General features: G+C 33.9%; 1 protein-coding gene and 2 long non-coding RNA genes across 9 annotated transcripts; 1 reads left to right on the top strand and 2 right to left on the bottom strand.

Moving 5' to 3' along the window:
- Positions 1-1,476: 1,476 nt before the first annotated feature.
- On the bottom strand, positions 1,477-5,041 carry LOC131003161 (uncharacterized). Of its 3 annotated transcripts, none has more exons than XR_009094565.1 (4): positions 4,610-5,041; positions 3,560-3,665; positions 1,751-1,909; positions 1,477-1,667 (listed from the first exon to the last, which is right to left on the bottom strand). It is a non-coding gene; the product is annotated as an uncharacterized LOC131003161 (long non-coding RNA). The 3 variants fall into 3 exon arrangements; XR_009094564.1 differs by having other exon boundaries at positions 1,803-1,909; XR_009094566.1 differs by having other exon boundaries at positions 1,477-1,892.
- Positions 5,042-14,860: 9,819 nt separating this feature from the next.
- Positions 14,861-16,021, bottom strand: LOC131003160 (uncharacterized). 5 transcript variants are annotated; one of them, XR_009094562.1, is made up of 4 exons: positions 15,750-16,009; positions 15,327-15,597; positions 15,160-15,211; positions 14,861-15,047 (listed from the first exon to the last, which is right to left on the bottom strand). It is a non-coding gene; the product is annotated as an uncharacterized LOC131003160 (long non-coding RNA). The 5 variants fall into 5 exon arrangements; XR_009094560.1 differs by having other exon boundaries at positions 14,861-15,402; positions 15,495-15,597; positions 15,750-16,021; XR_009094561.1 differs by having other exon boundaries at positions 14,861-15,384; positions 15,495-15,597; positions 15,750-16,021.
- A 1,963-nt stretch (positions 16,022-17,984) lies between these two features.
- LOC131003159 (major strawberry allergen Fra a 1-3-like) lies at positions 17,985-19,123 on the top strand. Its single transcript, XM_057929641.1, has 2 exons — positions 17,985-18,272; positions 18,674-19,123. Exons 1-2 carry the CDS (start codon positions 18,086-18,088, stop codon positions 18,964-18,966), a joined length of 480 nt encoding a protein of 159 aa, XP_057785624.1. The 5' UTR covers positions 17,985-18,085; the 3' UTR covers positions 18,967-19,123.
- The last annotated feature ends 1,504 nt before the right edge of the window (positions 19,124-20,627 follow it).

Here is a 20,627-nt window from a genome sequence, read left to right as displayed (position 1 = left end):
TACTAAATCGAGCTATTTAAGGCCCTAATTTAACGATGAGTTTATCATCAACCTAATATGAACTTAAGCCCAAAAGAGAAAATGATTAAGGAGTAGCTCATTTTCATTACTCTATAATCAAGGAAATCAAAGGCCAAATATCGCTAATATCGCCTTAGCTTTTGTTTGTTTATTTGTTTTTTTTTGTTATAATTTATTTTAAGATTTTTTTAGAAGCAATTTATTTTAAGATTTGATGAGGGGGAGTGGTGGGGTTTGATCCTAGGCCTTGGTGTGGAAATATAAATGGCCCTTGTAGCTTCAAGAAATTGTATCTCATGATGAGGCTGAGTAATAAACTATTGTTTCTACTGCCCAAAAAAAATCATTAAAAATATAATTCTTTGTTTTTTAAGCTATGATAGTAGCCATTCTGGATATTATAAAAATTACTTTGACAAAGAAAATCGCAATTACTAATTCATTTTTACTGTAAGTAGTAGGTAATGTAGATTCAACTGTATATATAGTTCTGTTTGTATGGATAAGCTTGCAATCCTAGCTAATTTTTGCTTTCATTTATTTTTCATTACAAAGAGAAAAACTTACTACAGTTATACTTGCAGAATATTATGAATAAAATCGTGTCATTATTGTTGGATTTGTATACTAAGGGCTCGTTGGATATACCTATGACATTTTAATATCTTGTTTGAAAAAATATACAACTCTTTATAAAGAGAAATTATCATACATTTCGAGTGGTTTCATATGCTACCTAGGAAGACGGTATACGTTAAACAAATCATAATTATAATCATTATTAATTTAATCTAATCTTAATAGATCATACCAAACAACATATTATATTTAATAGATACTAGTGGGTAACCCGTCGAAATTCGACGGGTATCTTTTGGCGCAATAATTTTAAAACACTGATATATTAATAAGTTTTTAAACAATATAATATGAAATGATAATATTAATACATTTAATTAGAATAAGAGCCTCCACAACAGCGCTCTTGCGCCTAGCTCGGGCCCCACTGTTCGTGACCCCTCCCCCGCATATGGTCTTTTGTCTCGCACCCAGCTTAAAGAAGAAAATGTAAGACATGTGCTATGCACGTGTCATATTAAAATTTTATCTTTTTTTTTATTGCAAAATTTATCAATAAAATACTACTCATTTTATTTTAACTAATGTAATATTTTAATTTTAATTTGTATAAAATAAAAATTTCTTAGAGCCATTTTAGAGGCCCTTGCTATGGAAGGGTGACTCTTAATGAGGAATATCCTCTTAGAGCCTCCAAATGGGTTATGCCATTGTGAATGCTCTAGGTGTTGCGATAAATGAAATTATTATTGAAAAATAAGTTTACATTAGATTTCAAACTATAATAGAAGTAAATACAGTATGACTCCAGTTAACCCTATTCCCATGAATTTAAAAACCACATAGGAAGCACCATTTATCCATCCAACATTGCAATAGAAGGAATGGTCAATAGTATAACAATATATACTAAAGTACAAACACGAGTTATTGAATTTTGTATGATGGACGCGGACAAATTGATATGTTCAAGTAAATTACATTCTAGCTTGTGGCCTTTCCCAAGATGTGGGCAGCAAGTGGCCGGACATATATAATCTTTTAATCGAACCACATTAGCGAAGCAACTACAGAGAAGCAAGACAAATCAAATGAGCTGACATATTTTAGATGAGCAAAAAATAAAGTGTGTAACAAAAACTTCATTTACTTGTTTCCACCATTTATATGTCCACAAGCAGGTCGTCTTTATACATGTATACCTGCTCATAATCACCGTCATTGTTGAGTTCTTCTTCTTCTACATTTTCTTCCTCTTCGGGTTCATCCTCTTCATTTTCTCCTTCCTTTCCCTAAAACCACAAATTTCCTGAGAGAAAAAGAATGACATAGTAATCACAAAAAGTTCCAGTGATTCATTATCATGAGGTTTTAGAATGCAGATTTGAGGGAAAATGTTGTCCAACTGTGTCACTATTCCGTCACAATTCACATTCACTTGATTGTGTTGCAAGTGTAACTACTACTATTAGGGGGTGTTTAATTTGAGTGGTAAGGATGGATTGATTAATTTTAAACTTGTTTGACCATCATATCCTTCAAATACTCAATCCTATTTTTTTGTTAATTTATTCTATCATTCAAAGTAAATGCCTACTTAGTGTGCTATTGTTTGTCTCTTGCATGAATGCTTTATGACCTGAGCTGCCACTTTTTTTTTTTTTTGAAAGCACCTGAACTGCCACTATTTCTGCTTTCTTTGAGCAACTATTCTACCTGTATCTTCAATTAATTGCTATATACAAGGTTTTCCTAATTATATATACATCACTTGAGTTTGGCAAATTCTTGTAATGGAAATAGTTAGGTAAATTATGGGATCACGTCTTATGAATTCATTGAAAATGATTCGAATCTAGTTCATGGGCCTACCAGAAGTGAAGGCACTCTGGGTGGGATTTTCACAGATAGAAAAAGGATGCAGCCCTTGCAAATGTACATAATATAGCAGCCTATGATAAAATCCAGGTCAAATCATTCACAGCCAGAAAATTTAGTTAGCTATAAATCCGATAACTAAATACTACTACTTCATGGAACAATCAGTATACTTCAACATTAGAGGATTTTGAGCACTCAAACCAACTGCAGTAATTTTTACATTCAGAAAACTCAATAAGTTCTACCATCAATAAGTTCATAAAGGACCAATGATGCACATGATTTTAGTAGAGGAAGAACACCACAACATAAGGAGTTACTCAATATGTGAACTTTTGCATACATATTGCAAAACAAACATCAAACCTCTCTCTCCTTTGATCACCTATGCTAAATTCAGCTAAATTTGAACAAAAACATGATTTACTTTAGGATTCCAATATCACGCCATCCCCTTCATAAGCTGAACATGAATCCAATGAACCTAAGAGACCCAAACTTTTGTCATTTGATGAAGTTGGGGAATGTTCGTCATTTTGATAGAGTGAAGACGATAGGAAACTAAAGAACTTGAATATGAAAGAGAGATTCAGGAACAAAAGAACAGCTCCTCCTCGCGAGGCCATAGAAACTGAGTTTCTGTTCAAGTCTTATGATTGTTTTAAATTTTCTTTCAGTGACAAGCATATTCTCAAAATAAAATTATAAAGAAAAAGATCTTACAAATAGGACATTATTCAAGTAACATCTATGACTACAATGATCACCAACATATAACGAATCTCTATCTTCTCAAAGATATAATATGATCCTCAACAAATTTATGGATATGTAGATAAATATAAATGTAAATCAACAAAAGCATCACAAATATGAAAATTTAAAAAGCGCAAAAAATATTTGAACTGATTCATTCACTGCAAAACCAAATCAAATTATGAATGAATTACAGAAAAATAGCCTAAAACCCACGAAATATGCCCTTCAACCTACACTCTCAAAAATGCAACCCCCTTCTCCATACACAACCCAATTAATTAAGGTGTTATAATAAAAATAATAAAATGAAAAAGTATACCAAATATCTTCAGGAAATTCGTATTTGATGAGCTCCTCGTTCTCGTACTTGTCGAGGCCCATGAATATGAGAAATCCCCAGCCTTCGGCAGCGCCTTGAATTCTTCCTATCAATCAATCAAATTCATCTTCGAATCAAAACTACACAGATAATCAAATCTAGGGGTGTCAAAATGGGCCGAGAATGGCCCGGCCCGATGGGCCCGCCCGGCCCGCCCGTAGTTTTGGCCGGGCTGGGCTAGGATTTTTAAGGCCCAAAAAAATCCGGGCCTCCCTGGCCCGGCCCATGCAGCCCGCCGGGTCACGCGGCCCGCGGGCCAAAAAGCCCGCCGGGCTTTCAGGCCCAAATCGGCCCGTCAGTATAGTAGGTGAAAATATCAAAAATTTATATCTCCTCCCAAATCCCAATGCACCCAACCCAATCTAAGTCCATTTCTTCAATTGACGACAATGACGAGTCAAAGTCTAGCTTAGGATTTAAATTAGCAATCAATAATCAATATTAAATTATTTTTACTTGAAAGATTTATTTATTTTTTGTGGTTGTTATTTGATTCCAATTGATTTGATTACTGTATTAATTCATTTGAGAATAAATCGTTTTCAGTTTTTGTTGTTTTTGCAATTAGTTTTTGTTTTTTACTTGTATTCATATTGTTTACATTTAGTTTTAGTCATATTTGTTTACATTTAATTTTAGTCAATTACGTAATTTAGATGTAGATTGTTTAAGGCCCTTTTTATTTCATCGAATTTGTCTTCAATTTTTTTCTTTAAATTTGATTTAATTTATTAATTTTTGGAACTATATATATATATATATATATATATATATATATATTAATTTTTGGCCCGTTTTGGCCCGGCCCGCCCGGCGGCCCGTATAGGGCCGGGCTGGGCTTCATTGTTCGAGACCCGCTGAAATTTTGGGCCGGCCCGACCCGGCCCAAAAAATTGCCTAGGCCCGCTGGGTTGGGCCGGGCCGGCCCGACCCGCAAGGTTTGACAGCCCTAATCAAATCACATTAAAAGAGTATGATATTTCTGATTACTGGAAGATAATCGAAAGGCAGTTCCCTCGCCCTAGGCGGCCCACGACCCTGGCTATGGCCGCTAAGGCCCCCTCCTCTGAATGCCATGTATTATATCGTCGCCGGACGGAGGCATCGAGGCCGAAGAAGGCATGGCGTGGAAAGGCTAGGTGAGGGCGGCGTAGTCGGGCACTGCTGTTGTCGATCGAAAGAGACAGGTCGGGGCGAGCTGGTGAGGGCCGGAGCTGCAGCACATCGTAGATCGGCCGTACTGGAGGGAGGGACGGCGGCGCCGACTTGAGGCCGGTGTGTGGCGCATCGCAGACCGGAGGGAGGGGCGGCGGCTCCAAGTTGAGGCCGAAGTACAGCGAATTGCGGCGGGTGAGAGAAGAGCGTATGTGAGAGACGGGGAAGGGGAATTGGTTTTAGGTTTTGGGAATTGGGGAAGAGAAATATTGATTTTGTGTTTTTAAAATAAAATAGTTGATGTGGAATTATATTGCCACGTCAGCGACAGAGAATTGAGCTAGAGGCTCTAGAATTGCAGGGATTTTGAATGGTGAATTATTAGAGATGCCACGTAGGACCCCGGATTAAGGAGAGGCCTAGATTCTCAAACCGTATTATATAATGATTTTAATGCATTCTACCAAACATGATATATTAATATGACATATCTGTATCTATAAAATAGCACTGCACCGAAACCTTCTCCAACTTCTTGTTCAAATCCTCTAAATTTGAGTTCTTAGCTTCAAATTCATAAAATTTCTTACAAAACCGCTCAATATGCCCAGTAAGCCTGTGACTCTCACCAATTTAGTAATTGAGTTTGTTTGGGCAAACTTCAACGATGTTATTCTTTATTCACTCACAAAAAAAGTACAATGAATTTGAAAAAAAAAATCTCAGCTTGCAACAAATTAACCTCAGCAGTAAAATACAGAAGAATATTTTTTTAAAAAGGAAAAAACTTCACATTCAGCTCGTAAACGACAACAGTAGAAGCACGCTCAAGAATATTTGCGATTTTTGAAGTTTCAACCCTTGGGGCGTTTTTACACATGCAAACAATGATTTTTGAATTTAAGCCTAAGGGAAGAAAGAAGAAGAAGAAGAATCCCCCTAGTTGTAGAGACGTGATGAAGAAGAAGAAGAAGAAGAAGAAGAAGAAAACAATAATTTAAGGTAATGATTTCAATTCTACGGATTGGGTGATAAATATGTACTAAACGACGTAGTTTCGTATTCTTACTAAATATTGTGCTTAAGTTATTGGACGGGAAAAAATTGTGACGCGTGTTAGCGAGCTACATCATTGTCACGATGATTTTGAATTGGAGTAATTGAAAAGCGATGATAAAATTGAACAAATGTGAAAAATTTTAATAAAAAAAATTGAAATTCTAAAATTCGTAGCCAAATCGTAATTCGACCCAAAGTTTATGATTTTAATGCATTTAACCCTAAAAGAAATGGCCTTTAGAAAGAAGGAAAAAAAAACCCTAAAAGAAGTCCCCCCCTCCCTCCCTCCCAAACACACACACACTGACACACACCATCTCTCTGCAACTAAATAATTTAAAATCTGATCGTTGTAAAATCGATTGGCAATTACCTTTAATTTAATCAAAATTCTTTCAACAATTATCTAATCCTGTTTAAGAAATGGTCGTCGTCAACGATTTGAAGTGTGCATTTATAATTTGATCAAGACTGATAATTTGGTCAGTTTTTATCAATACTATATTAAAAAAACAATTCCAATTTAAAATTAATTTTAAAATTGAGTGGTAATTTTTTAGTTATAATAGATTAAAAGTTTATTTTTAAACTATATTTTTTCTTTTTATTTCTTTTTTCTTTATCTTCTTATTATTTTTATTTCTTTCTAAAATTTTAAAATCCAACTAATTATAAAATATTTATGCATATCAAATTAGAGGTCACGATTAGAGATTGAATTTGATACCATGCTTTATATACATATTTAATTTAAAATTTAAAAGTTATTTAAAGATTAATTTTTTTAAAATTCTCTTTCATCTCTCATTTTTTTTAATAAATTTATTTTTTATTTAAGTTTTGTTTTTTATTTTTTAACTAATTATTTTTGCCTTCTCATAATATTTGTTTCTAATGTTGTGATTTTTTTTAATTTTTTATATTTTTAATATTCAACTTAAATATATTCAGTTAAAATTATTATTTTTAATTATTATATTTACACATATGAAAATAGAGTTGGTATTGATTTTATATTAATATAGAAATATAAAAATATTTTTCGTGTATTGCATGGGATGCAAATGCTAGGGGATGTGTATGTGTTAGTTTTATGAAATTATTCGACAAATTACTTTTAAAATTTTCTTGATATCCTTGGATGGCTTTAAAATTTTCTTGAAAATTTTCTTGCTAGTGGAGTACTAAATCTCAATTTAATAATAAATTAAAATACAGATTAATATTGTACATTCGCCCTGTTCTGTTTTAATAACTCTCACTTCACTAAATTTATTTATTCACTTTAAAATTCATACTATTTGATTAATATACATGTCCGTAGTAATTATGTTTTCTTTTTAAGGTCCAAAGTTCAAATCACACCGCTCCCCCTCCCTCAAAATGTCAAAAAAAGAAAGAATATTGAGCTATTAATTAGACGAAAAATGACTTATTGACTGAGTCGAGCTTCGTCATTACTAATGATTTAATTAAGACCGTAGATTTTTAATATTTTTGAGCTGATTGGGATTGCACCATAGTCGTACGATAAGATAAGAGTTTGGAGTGAAACGTCATATGATGGAAAATTCTTGCTAGAAAAGACTAATTATGTTCTACTTGCATTTGAACATTATTTATTTTATTTCACCAAAATAAGTTGAAAATAATGTTGATAATAGCAACCTAACGAATACGACAACCAACAAATTTCAATACTTTTCGATTGATGTAAATATGTAATGGTAGAGTAGAAGATTGTTTTATGATCGAATATTTACGAAGTTTGAACCATTCAATTAACAAAATCAATATACTTGTTTTAAGTTAAGCTAGTTTGTTAAGCCAAATTTTTTGAGAATTAATCTCACAAAAATGGGATTTTAACTCATCGTACACACCTACATATAATTAGGGTGTCCGCGATTTAAGTTGAGTTGACGGGGTTTGGCATTAAAACTAAATCAAATCTAAAATAGATTTTGTGATTTTAATAAATAAAATTAAATTGTATTAGTATCAAATCAAACCAAACCAAACCAAAGAGTATTAATACAATTTGGTATTGTTAGGTATTATCGCGACACGTCGTCGTCCACGTACTCGTTAGCACGAAGCCAACGAGCTCTTCAAGCTTTGGAGGGAGAGAGCAACAGGAACAGCAGGAGCGTGACAGCAGCAGTGACTTCCCTGGGAGCAGCTGCGCCGCGGCGACGTTCCAGCTCCAGCTGTAGAAACACGAGCAGCAGGGGGGCAAAGCTTCGGCTCAGTCCCGTTTCCTTCTCTAAGCGCACAACAACTTGCACCACAACAAACTCCGGTAGCTCCACACACCCACGACACCCTTGACCCTCTCCGGCGGCCCCTCACAGTAGCTGCGGCGGGAAGACACGAAACAGGGGGAGAACAAGCAAGACACGAAGCTTCTTGTTCGATCCACGTGAGGAAGGCGAATGGAGAGATAGAGAACATGGTTCGCTCGATCACACAAGAACAGCGACAACACTCGTCTTCTCTCTCACACTCAACTGCGCCTCTCCCTCTATCTCACTAAGAGAAGATGACCTCTCCAATTCAAACTCACGCTGCCTCTTCTCTGCACACTTTCCCTCACTTAGTAATTAGGGCAAAGAGGCTTAAGTAGGCTAGGATATGGGCCTGCCAGGATGGGCTTTGGTGTGTGGGTTTGGGCTTCCAAGGAGTTGGGCCAAATAAGACTCACAATCTCCACCTTTGGCCCAATCGTGGTGCACAAACGAGAAGGACAATGGGATTCATCAATGCCGAGATCCCTGTAAAATCACACAGACAATACAAGGGAAATAAGTGAGCAAACACAAAGTAAGCTCCGATCACACAGATCACCGTGTAAACTAACCGTGTCCAAACACCTGCAAATCACACAAGATAAAGCAACCAGCAGAACACACATAGAACACATAGATCACTAAGATCTAACAATCCTAAAAGACCACGCAGATCACGAAGGACAGACTCAACACACAGTTGGACAATCACAAAGATCAAACCTGTAAAGTCACGAAGACATCACAAGCAAACAAAACGAGCAACACAATGCTCAAACACACAGAAACACAAATGTTCAGATCACATAAACTAAGAGGGGTGAACAACTCCACCTCAAAGTGAGCAGTATCATAAGACAGACTAAAACACACGCCAATCCAAGTCTTTTTCAACTTGGGTGTCATCCACACAGTTAGACACAACAGTAACAGGATCAGCAAGGCAGACATACATGTTATCACGTTTTTCAGCTGTGAAAACAATCAAGGATCCTCTCATAATCTCCATTAGACCATTTCCCCACCTACCTTCTAACCCATCACTTTCTAAGGCGGAATAGGACAAGAGGTTAAAACACAAATCAGGCACATACCTAACATGCTTCAAAGTGAAAACATATCCAGACTCAAACTTAAGACGCACATCACCAATGCCAACAACATGACATTTTGCACCATTAGCCATAGACACACAGCCATTACTAACAGTCTAAAAGTTTGAAAACAAATTCTTAAACGGCGACATATGAAAAGAGCAACCAGAATCTACACGCCATTCACTTTCACACAGACAATCAGAATGCATAGATTTCAACAGGTTGTTATCACATGCTCCAACCACCGAAAATAAATCACCCATGTTATCGCTACAAGAAGTCAAATTAGCATGCTCATTTTGCAAATCACCATCAGACTCTGACTCACCATCTGAACTAGAACTACAACTAGAACTAGAACTAGGGCAGTCTTTAGCAAAATGACCTGGTTTACCACAGTTATAACACTTCTTAGTCCTTGTCTTATAAGACTTTTTCTTCTTCTTCTTCTTAGTGTCATCATTATCTTGGTTACTAGTATGCTTTTGAGGTCTAAATTGATTTCTCTCTCTCACATGCATAACCTTGATCTCGGATTCCCTCCCAACATTATGCTTTAAATCAAGTTCCTTTCTTTTCAAAGCATTCACAACAGTCTCATAAGTCACGTCATATCTACCATACTTAATAGCAGACTTGACATCACTGTAAGACTCAGGAATAGCATTCAACAGCACAATAGGGGCATAATCATCAATGTGTTCATCGCCAGTCAGTTTAATATCTTGCACAAGTTTTGAAAACACATCCAAATTTTCGTCTACATCCTTAGACAAATCAAGTTCAAACTGAAAAAATCTTTCGAGTAAAAACAATTTGGATGGTAGCGACTTTTCAGTGTAAAGCTCTTCCAATTTACACCACAAATCTTTAGCAGAATCACATACTCTTACTTTTCTAAGCACACAGTCAGATAAGTTGAGTATGACAGAGGACAATGCAAGTTCATTCATATCTGATTTCTTTTCTTCAGTCTCATTTTCAGCATAAGAATGATCAACAGCTTTAAACACATGTTGCTGAATTAAAATGCACTTCATCTTCTGCTTCCAGATACTAAAATCGGATTTTCCATCAAAAGGAGCCATACCAAAAAAAGACGCCATACCAAGCTATCACAGCAAGACACAACAAAGCTAAACACCGAGACCAAACACTAAGATGCCTTCACAGAATCACAAATGCAGCGGAAAAAATACAAAACAGAGCAGATTCACGAGGCAAACAAAAATTTCAGATTAATAAGATAAAAGCACACAGCTTAAGTCAAATTACTCCCAAATCAAAACGCACATTGGGAAACAGCAGCAAACCCAAGCCTAAACTGCACCACTCGACAGTTTTCTAAATATAAGACAACGGGGAAGGTTTCGCCATTTTACCTGAGCAAGGTCCTAAGATCAGAACCTCGACTTACCAAAAGCGATTTGAATCGCTGCGTTCCGATGCAGCAGGACAGGGACGCGATGACGTACCAACCGTGGCTCTGATACCACTGTTGGGTATTATCGCGGCACGTCGTCGTCCACGTACTCGTTAGCACGAAGCCAACGAGCTCTTCAAGCTTTGGAGGGAGAGAGCAACAGGAACAGCAGGAGCGTGACAGCAGCAGTGACTTCCCTGGGAGCAGCTGCACCGCGGCGACGTTCCAGCTCCAACTATAGAAACACGAGCAGCAGGGGGGCAAAGCTTCGGCTCAGTCCCGTTTCCTTCTCTAAGCGCACAACAACTTGCACCACAACAAACTCCGGTAGCTCCACACACCCACGACACCCTTGACCCTCTCCGGCGGCCCCTCACAGTAGCTGCGGCGGGAAGACACGAAACAGGGGGAGAACAAGCAAGACACGAAGCTTCTTGTTCGATCCACGTGAGGAAGGCGAATGGAGAGATAGAGAACACAGTTCGCTCGATCACACAAGAATAGCGACAACACTCATCTTCTCTCTCACACTCAACTGCGCCTCTCCCTCTATCTCACTAAGAGAAGATGACCTCTCCAATTCAAACTCACGCTGCCTCTTCTCTGCACACTTTCCCTCACTTAGTAATTAGGGAAAAGAGGCTTAAGTAGGCTAGGATATGGGCCTGCCAGGATGGGCTTTGGTGTGTGGGTTTGGGCTTCCAAGGAGTTGGGCCAAATCAGACTCACAGGTATAATTTGATTTGTGCGGTCTTCATATATTTTTCATTTCAATAATTCAAATCAAATTAATATCTATAAGGCCGTCTAAAAGAAGAAAATATGATACTCAATAAAAACTAAAACTAAAAATATCGAAATACATGAAAAACAATTCTAAGACATGAATTAAATGAATCGATATATCTCTAACACTCTAAGGGCACGTTTGGTTCGTGTCTATAGATTAGGCTGTATTAATAATGTGCGGTTACTTAAGCAAGAATGCAATAGATTATAAATCTAAATTTTCGTTTCTCAGCATTTATAGATAAACATCAATCTAGTTTGGTAGCATTTATTAAGATCTGGATTAGGGTTACAGATTATTGTAGTATATTTAAAAATACATATTTGGCCTCCTAATAAATAAAAAATTACCATGATTTACATGGGATTAATCCCACGCACATAAACTCAGCAATATCGCAACACAACAATATCGCAAGTCAGAGACATACATAAAACGATCGATAGACTAGGGTTCCAGCAGTCTTCCTCGTCTGTGGCTGTGTATTTTAAATACCGAGGCGTCGAAAGCAGTAAAACATGAGTTCCGGGACGCAAAGTGAGTATCCAATAGTTCATGGTGTATTTTTTTCGACAAAAATTTGATGCATCCGATTTTTTGTACTACTGCAAATGTTTTGATTTTTTTTTTGTGGTTAACGTTCCTTAACAAATATTCTGCAGTTGTTTATCAGAAAATAAATAAATGCAAACACTACATAACAGTAACACTTCAGCACACTAGTCTCATGGTTTTCAAAACTCATCTCTATCAAGCATTTTATCAAACAGTTTTCGGACCTAAACTCCAATGGCCAAATTGGAGCAGAATTCAATGGTGGTGGCCGGATACAGGGAAGAAAGCACTAATAGCTTCACCTTATTTCTGTTAAAAACCAAAACGAAATCTGTAAAAGAAGAATTCAACAGCCTAAACTCTTCTTTATCAAGCATTTTATCAAACAGTTTTTGGCATAAACTCCAATCACCAAGTTGGAGCAGAATTTTGGGTGGTGGTCGGATTTAATTAATGCAGACGAGTAATAATGGTCTTATATCCCCTTTCATCACACATGTATCTGACCTTCTGCTAGTTCTACCACAATTAAGAGTATCTGCATTTGAGAGACATATGTGCATGAGTCACAACTCTGGTGATGATAAAGATTTCATCTTTACATTGCGGCAGTAACAAGAATGACATACTTTAGTAAAGCGGAATAAAAGAAGAAGTTGATGATTATGATGCTATTAGCCTAATTAAACAAAATAATCACATTGAGGTGATCATCCTACCCTACTACAATAATAGCAGCCCAAATTCCCCCCCCCCCCCCACCTCAGGCGTTCAAATCCAACAATCAAGGAGACTATTCCTCTCTCTCTCTCAATGGTTGAAGGAAGTTAGAGAAACAAATACACAGATACACACAATATCGTAATTTTTTTTGTTTTCTTGAGAGTGAAAAATTGTGTATCTTTTTCCATTATCTACAGCGAGAAAACATTAAATCTCTCATAAACTTCCCTCCCCAGCCCAGTGTCCTCACACAAAATAAAACACACACACACAAACAGAATCAAAGATTTAGAGAGAAGCAGAGGAAGGGAGCTAACTAACTAACCATTAGGAACAGACAAGCAAAGGAAACCATTTCCACTGCTTTTCAAATTCACCTGCAAAACAAAAATATAACCTAAGCAACTCAATAAATCAAGGAACAAATCCAAGAAAAAATCAAGGAAAAAGAAAATAAACTGGAGCTCAGGGACAACAGCATAGGAAACAAAAGCAAGATGCAAGAAACGAGGGAGAAAAATGCGAAATACAAAAACTTTGGCTTTTTCGAAAAAAACCTAACAGACAGTGGCGAATTCAGGATTTGTGATTTGGGGGTACTAAATTTATACGATGTCTGAAAATATTTGTATGAGGGTTCGGGGGCGAGAGATCTCGAGCTAATTATTTTTAAACATTTAGTACAGTTCATTTTTATATTCAAGTAGAATCTTAACGAACTTAGAATTAGAATATAATAAATAGTTGTTCGCACTTCTATTCATTTAATGACAAGTACATTGAAAGCATATAAAAACCTATTTTTATGCATTTTTTTTGAAAAATTATTTCATATTCTAAAAAAATAAACTAATTCATTATTAATAGTTCATAATTTTACTTTGACTCGATCATTGACTCAAATTCAATACTAAAAATTAACTAAGAAATGAAAATGAGTCAAAAACAATACAAATTTAACAAACTAATATAACAAATTACTATAAAAAATATTAAATAATTAACATGAATATTATAATTATTAAAATGACATATTATATTTTTTCTTGTATTTCTTTTATATATATATATATATATATATATATATATATATATATATAGGGAGAGGTTCAAGAAAGAACTATAAATAAAAAAAGAACGGAGAACCATTTTCAGCCATTCGATCATCAAGATCTACGGTGGATGCATCATCTTGTTGGATGAATACAGATCCTGGGTTCGAATCCTGAAGGTAGCAATTTTTTTTTATTTTTTTGAGTGCATTAATTTTAACAGCGAATGCATTATTTTTTACAGTGAATGCATTAGATTTGATGGTTCTCACGTTCTCACAAATAATGTAGTTCTCCCTAGAACCACACCCTATATATATATATATATATATATATATATATATATATATTAAAAATATAAGAGATTTGGGGGTACAGTTGTACCCCCTTGCACCAATGTGGCTCCGCTACTGCTAACAGATTCAATCGTTTCTACTACTCTAACATTCTCAAATAAAAATCAAAATTAGGTTCGATTGGCAAAAACGATTAACCGCACACACCGTGTTGTCGATTCCGTGGTCAAAATTAGTCTTGGTATTGCACAACAAAGCTTATGCAAAGTTCTTCATCGGTCGGCAAGAACAACAACGTTTTTGTAGAGAATAATGAGTAGTAACTCCTCACGCATAGAGCTGATAATATTTAAATTTCAGGGCAAAAATGAGATTTGGATCCAAGATAATTCTGGTGGTTTGTGTATCAGAGGGGGGTGGCGTATTCCTAAACGGGATTTATCTATGTAAAGAGGCCGAAGCCCCTTGCATATATGCAAGGGCATATAATACTACCGACACATATAAGTGTCTCTAAAAGTGTCTCATATGTGTAGATAATTATATTTTTATCATAATACAATGATGATGTGGAAATTACGTGGATGCTGATGTGGCATGTACACGTGGCAATTTGTATGTGTGGATAAATACCTAACTTATGTGTGGCTAAAACTATTTAGAATTTTTTCAATTTAATTTTTATTTTATATATATAAATATATATATTATTATATTATAGTTAATCTAATAGTATATTCCTAACTAGTTTAGAAACTCTTAAATTAAAAATAGTATGTACAACACATTAAAATATAACATGATTATATAAAAATATTTACTTTATTAATAATATCAAAGTACACATTATTTATGTCACAACTATAAAAAGCATTACATAATAATACTACACAATTGATCAAACTATTCTAATTTTCTATGAAGCTTCGTTGACGAAAAGTAATCCAACGTATTGGTTAAATTGCATATTGACATCTGCTTCAGTTATTCCTGTAAAGATAATAAAAACACAAAATTATTCAAGATACACATCTATATATTAATTAAACACAACTTAATTGGATTCAATAAGATGAATACATATGCCACAAAACACTCTTACCTGACAAAAACAGAGAGGGTGCAACTAAAGTTAAGAAAATAAAGTGTGCTTTCTGCCAGATCAATCATATAAAAAAATCCTTTAGACCTAGAAATTGCAAGAATTGGAAGGGCAATACTAAATGAAAGCAATAGAAATCCTTCAGAAAATATAGCATTTTCACTCACAAGGTAGGCAATACTCGAACTTCTTTTACGCTCTATCTTGAGATGTCTTAGACCAGCCCTGCAAGAAGTAGCAACTCTTGGACACAAGTGTTATAAGATCAATGGAAAAGTTGTCAACAATATGACACACGAAATGAGCAGGAGAAACTTTAAAGGAAATTCTGATACCTTTTCTAAAGAGACCCAATCCATTTCCATCTCCTTCATGGGCACAATTTCTTTAGTCACCCTCTGAACTGATTTCACACCAACTGGATGAAGATTATACCTTCTGCAATGTCATGAACAGTTTAATTTTTTTAGCTATTGAATCTTCTGATGAAATTAAGATCTACATGAATCATGACAATAGTGTCTCATGTTATTTTAAAAAAGAACTAACATGAAAGTTTAGACTACAATGTATTGAATAGAGGAGACAACCTTGGCAGCTGAGGTCTTCTGACGGCGGGGAAGGTTGGAGGCGGCGCCGCCGCTTAACATTCCTAGGAGAACTTGATGCATCTTCCCACAGGCGCCCTCAGTTTGATCAGCTCCGCGCAGTTGTCTTAGCGGCCGGAAATTGACTCAAAGGTGACTCTTTCGGAGTATTTAGATAGGGTAGTGGGGATTTACCGGAGCAGAGGACTTGGCAATCTAAACTCCACTAAGATTGTGGCAATGAGAGCCTGAAAACTGCCCGACTTCTTAAGATAGTTTTTTGAATGTAGGGCGGTAAAATGAAATAGTTTCTTGAATGCCTTTTTGGGTGTAGGGCGGGAGAATGAAATTTCTTTCTAATCCGACACTTTTACGAATTTAAATTATATAACACTTATCTTATTTAACACTTATCTCTTTTTGGCTAAAGCAATATACACAAATAGTATTATTTAAATCCAACACTTTTAGTTTTGTGTAAGTAATGAGTTCGACCACAATAATTCTATGAAAAATTAAAATCCAAATGTTTTGATTATGCTGAGCGATTCTAAAATAGATGTATTTTGTATCATATTTTAATAATATTATATTATAGTTACAAATATTTATGCAAGTAATGCTAAGCTATTAATATTTGTAAGATTTTGTGTGGTGCAACATATATAATTATGAATTGTGATATATTAAAATGATAACTTTATATTTAAAATTAATTTGTAATTAATTTTAAAATTAAGTGATAATTTAGCGATTATAATAAAATTAAAAATTTATTTATATTCTATATTTTTTCTTTTTATTTTATTTGTATATATCTTGTTATTTTTCTATTTCGGTAAATTTTATTCTTGGATATTATGGTCGAGAAATAAAAAGTTGCTTCCCTGCAACATAAATTTCTATATTGATTCAGCAAATTTTTGTCGATATTTTCTTTACAAAAAAAACATAATTAAATTGAGTGAAGGCAATATAATTTTCTTAACTATATATAAATGTTGACATATGGATTATCAACCACACATAGATATTCGGTAAAATGTGTGACTAATATTTTACATATATTTTTCATATTAAATAAAGTTTGAAATAAAATTATTTAAATAAAATCAAATAAAAAAATAATTAACAAAAGAATATACGTGTCACTAAAATGTTTATGTCACACTTATTAATTGTTAATAAACTAATGTTTAAATATGTCATTAACCACACATATATAATCCTTAACTATGTGTGGGTAATAATGTTTATTAATTTGCCACGTAAACACATTAAATATAAAGAGTTAAATAGAAAATAAAAAGTTAAAAATAAATGAGATTAACTCTTTTTACCCACACATAACTAAATGTCATTAACTGTTTAAAACAGTCTAATGAATTTACCTACACATATTTAATTATGTGTGGGTAAACTGCCACACATTATTATGTGTCACAAATTATGTGTGGCTAAAACCTCAAATTCTTGTAGTGATAATGCTAGGCCGTCTGTGTTAGGCGCGAAGGCACCAAACGATCGTTTCTCAACAGATTAATATGCTAAACCAGCGTTAAACACCGCAACAAACAAGGCTAAGACTATAAGATGAAAACAATATCACACCTATATAAGGGACAACATACTTATCAAAAAATTAAGAAGTAAAAATGGGCTGCAACAGATAACTGGTAAGGATGGATGAATGGTGATGATGAGTGAGTGGAGCTTAGAATTTAAAATTTTAATTTCTAAATTTCTAAGTTCATGTCCTCAGATAGTTTCTAAAAATTTGTAAAGATAGTTATGAATATAAATTAATACTAATATTCTTTAGATATAAATTGTTTTAAAACAACAACAACAACAACAACAACAACCACCACCACAACAACAATGTTTGCATATTTTAGTTTGATTTATATATTTGAAAAACCAAATCAAAATCGTAGTAATTTTCTAAAAGTATAGACCAAATAATATTTTAAATTTAATTTAATTATAATTTAAATCAACGCCCCTACCCTAGGTATAATTGTATTTTCCCTCGTTGCCGACCGGTCACGTACAAACAAGAATAAAAAAAAAAACTAATGATGCATCATCCATATAAAAAGAGAGAAGGAAAATGTCTAACGAAGCAAAATGACTCAGTCTCGCAAGCAAAGAGAAGACTATCAATAAAATACACACAAAATTTTCTTGGAATAAAATAATGACAAATATAATCCCAATTCTCCACTTATAAATAGATTCTCCCTTTCATGCACAAAACACAACACAACTCAACTAGCTTTCATTAATCTTCTTCATAATCTCATCAATTTTTTCAGACAAAAAAAAAATATTGAATCATGGCACCAATCATCGTTGATCAAGAAATTAGCTGCTCACTCCCACCAGCAAAGTTGTTCAAAGCTTTTGTGGTGGATGCAGACGAACTCATGCCCAAAGTTATACCCAATTTCTTTAAAAGCTTCGAAACTGTAGAAGGAGATGGAGGAGTTGGGAGTATCAAGCTAATTACTTTTACTGGAGAAGGTAAAATTATTGTTTTCGAATTATTTGTTTAGTTGTTTCTAATTAAGTATGAGAATAAGGAGTTGGGTTTGATATACTCTCCCCGTCCCAACTTTTAATATCCATCTTAATTTCCTTTTCTTTGGCCGTCCCATATTTTGGTATTCATTTATATTTTTAGTAAAAGTAGGCGGGACCTTTGCTCCACTTTAACACTCGTATAAAAGGTGAGACGCTTATTCCACTTACAATACACTCAATCACTTTATTAAAATCCGTATCACTCTTAAATGGATACTAAAAATTGGGATGTATGAAGTATTAAATTTCTAAGAAAATGCACATGAGCTCGAATAAACTATTGAAACCTAACCTCAATAGTATTTAATATTGAAGTGAGCTATAACCAATTATTTTTTTAGGAGGAGATATCAAGCCCGCAAAGCATAAGATCGTAGAAATAGATGAGGAAAAGCAGGTGTTCAAGTACGACTTGGTGGAAGGCGGTATTTTGGGAGAAGATCTTGAGTTTGTATCCTATGTTTTCAAATTTGAGACGAGCGGTGATGGTGGTTGTACCATCAAGATTGCGTCGACGTACCACCCCAAAAGCGATGAGCACCACCATACCATAAAAGAGATTATCGAGAGAAGTAAAGAGGTGACTAAGGGATTCGTCAATGCAATTCAGGCTCACCTCCATGGACATACCTAAGGACAAAATTCACTTGCTTTGCAATTTCCTTTTCTTTATTTCAAGAATTAAATAATAAGTTTGAGTGTTGAGTGTGTAATATCTAGCTTTAATGTTGTGTTCCATGTATTGTGTCAACGAGGTTGAATAAATGCTGTGTTGATAAAAAGTTTCAAAATTATATTTTACCTTTTTTTATATACATATATAGTATTAATGATTGATGCATACAATTTTTGGTGAAATAGTGGTAGGGGTGAGCATTCGGACGGTTCGGGTTGAAACCGAACCGTACTGAAAAAATCCGAACCCAAACCGCCCTAAAAAATTCAAACCAAATCAAACCGTTTTAGTTGCCAAAACCGAACCAAACCGAATCGTAAATTTTCGGTTTCGGTTTGATTTGACTTAAACCGTTTCGTTTTTTTATTTTTTAAACTAAGCTATTTTCCACAAAATGAAACAATTTTGCTCTAATTAAAAAGGGGGATTAGCTTCATTAATGTTAAATAAAAAGGGAGAAACAAAAACCCTAGCTCTAAAATGCTAAATATTGAATTTGACTCTAAAATAAAACCCTAATGTTTAATAATTTAATAATTAATTATTTTTAAAATATATAATATATTATAATAATTATTAATTCGGGCGGGTTCGGTTTAAAAACCAAACCATTTTTTTCAAACCGAAACCAAACCGAAAATTGGCGGTTTGAAAATTTCTAAACCGAACCTCACCGTTTTATCTATAAAAATCGAACCAAATCGCCCGATTTGGTTCAGTTTGGCGATTCCGGTTCTGTTTTGCTCAGCCCTAAATAGTATTATTATTATTATTTTGACTTGGGGGAGGGAGAGCTGTGGGATTGAAACCCTAATTATTCGTTAACAGGAGTTCACATGACCGCTTGATGTCCCATGAAGGACAATATCTATAGTTATTTAGGGCCCGTTTGTTTGACACAGATTCTGGCCTGAGAAAGTAATCTGATTCCAAAATATTAAATTCTTGTGTTTGGTTAAATTTTTATTCCCTAAAGGAAAGTAATAAGAATCATGAAAACAAGGAAAGTAGTGCAACTTTCCAGGATTCTTATTCCCTAGCTTTTCTTAGGTATTCTTTTTCCTCATTCTCAGGATTCTTACTTATTTGTATTACTTTATAAAATGTAAATTATAATTTTTATTTAGAAGGTATTTAATGTTTTGTATTATTATTATTATTATTATTATTATTATTATTATTATTATTATTATTATTATTATTATTATTATTATTATTATTATTATTATTCTCATAACTATGAATCAACTTTATATTATTAATTTATTATTATTATTATTAAATTTATTAATTAGTTAATAATTTATTTTAAGCAAATTATAATTTAATTATTAGAACTATGAATCATACTTTATTAGAAAATCTTAATTTAATTTTTTAAAACTATAAATCATACATTATTATTATTATTATTATTATTATTATTATTATTATTATTATTATTATTATTATTATTATGTAAGAAAATTTGAATTTAATTTTAGAATTATAAATCATATAATTAACCTTAATAATGCACTTTGTTGTTACTAAAAAAATTAATTAGAGAAATTTATTATAAAGATTAAATTACAATTTAATTCTTATATATATATAATGATAAATTATATTTATTTAAT

The sequence above is a fragment of the Salvia miltiorrhiza genome, unplaced genomic scaffold, assembly GCF_028751815.1.
Source record: "Salvia miltiorrhiza cultivar Shanhuang (shh) unplaced genomic scaffold, IMPLAD_Smil_shh fragScaff_scaffold_79, whole genome shotgun sequence".
In the NCBI taxonomy this organism is placed as follows: domain Eukaryota; kingdom Viridiplantae; phylum Streptophyta; class Magnoliopsida; order Lamiales; family Lamiaceae; genus Salvia; species Salvia miltiorrhiza.
The sequence above is the reverse complement of the archived record's forward strand: the minus strand, read 5'-3'. Positions and strand labels throughout refer to the sequence as shown.

Bases quoted from the DNA above. Each gene is read 5' to 3' on its own strand.
- LOC131003159 (XM_057929641.1), top strand. From the start codon at position 18,086: ATGGCACCAATCATCGTTGATCAAGAAATTAGCTGCTCACTCCCACCA. The intron at 18,273-18,673 runs GTAAAATTATTG...TTATTTTTTTAG, and splicing joins AATTACTTTTACTGGAGAAG to GAGGAGATATCAAGCCCGCA.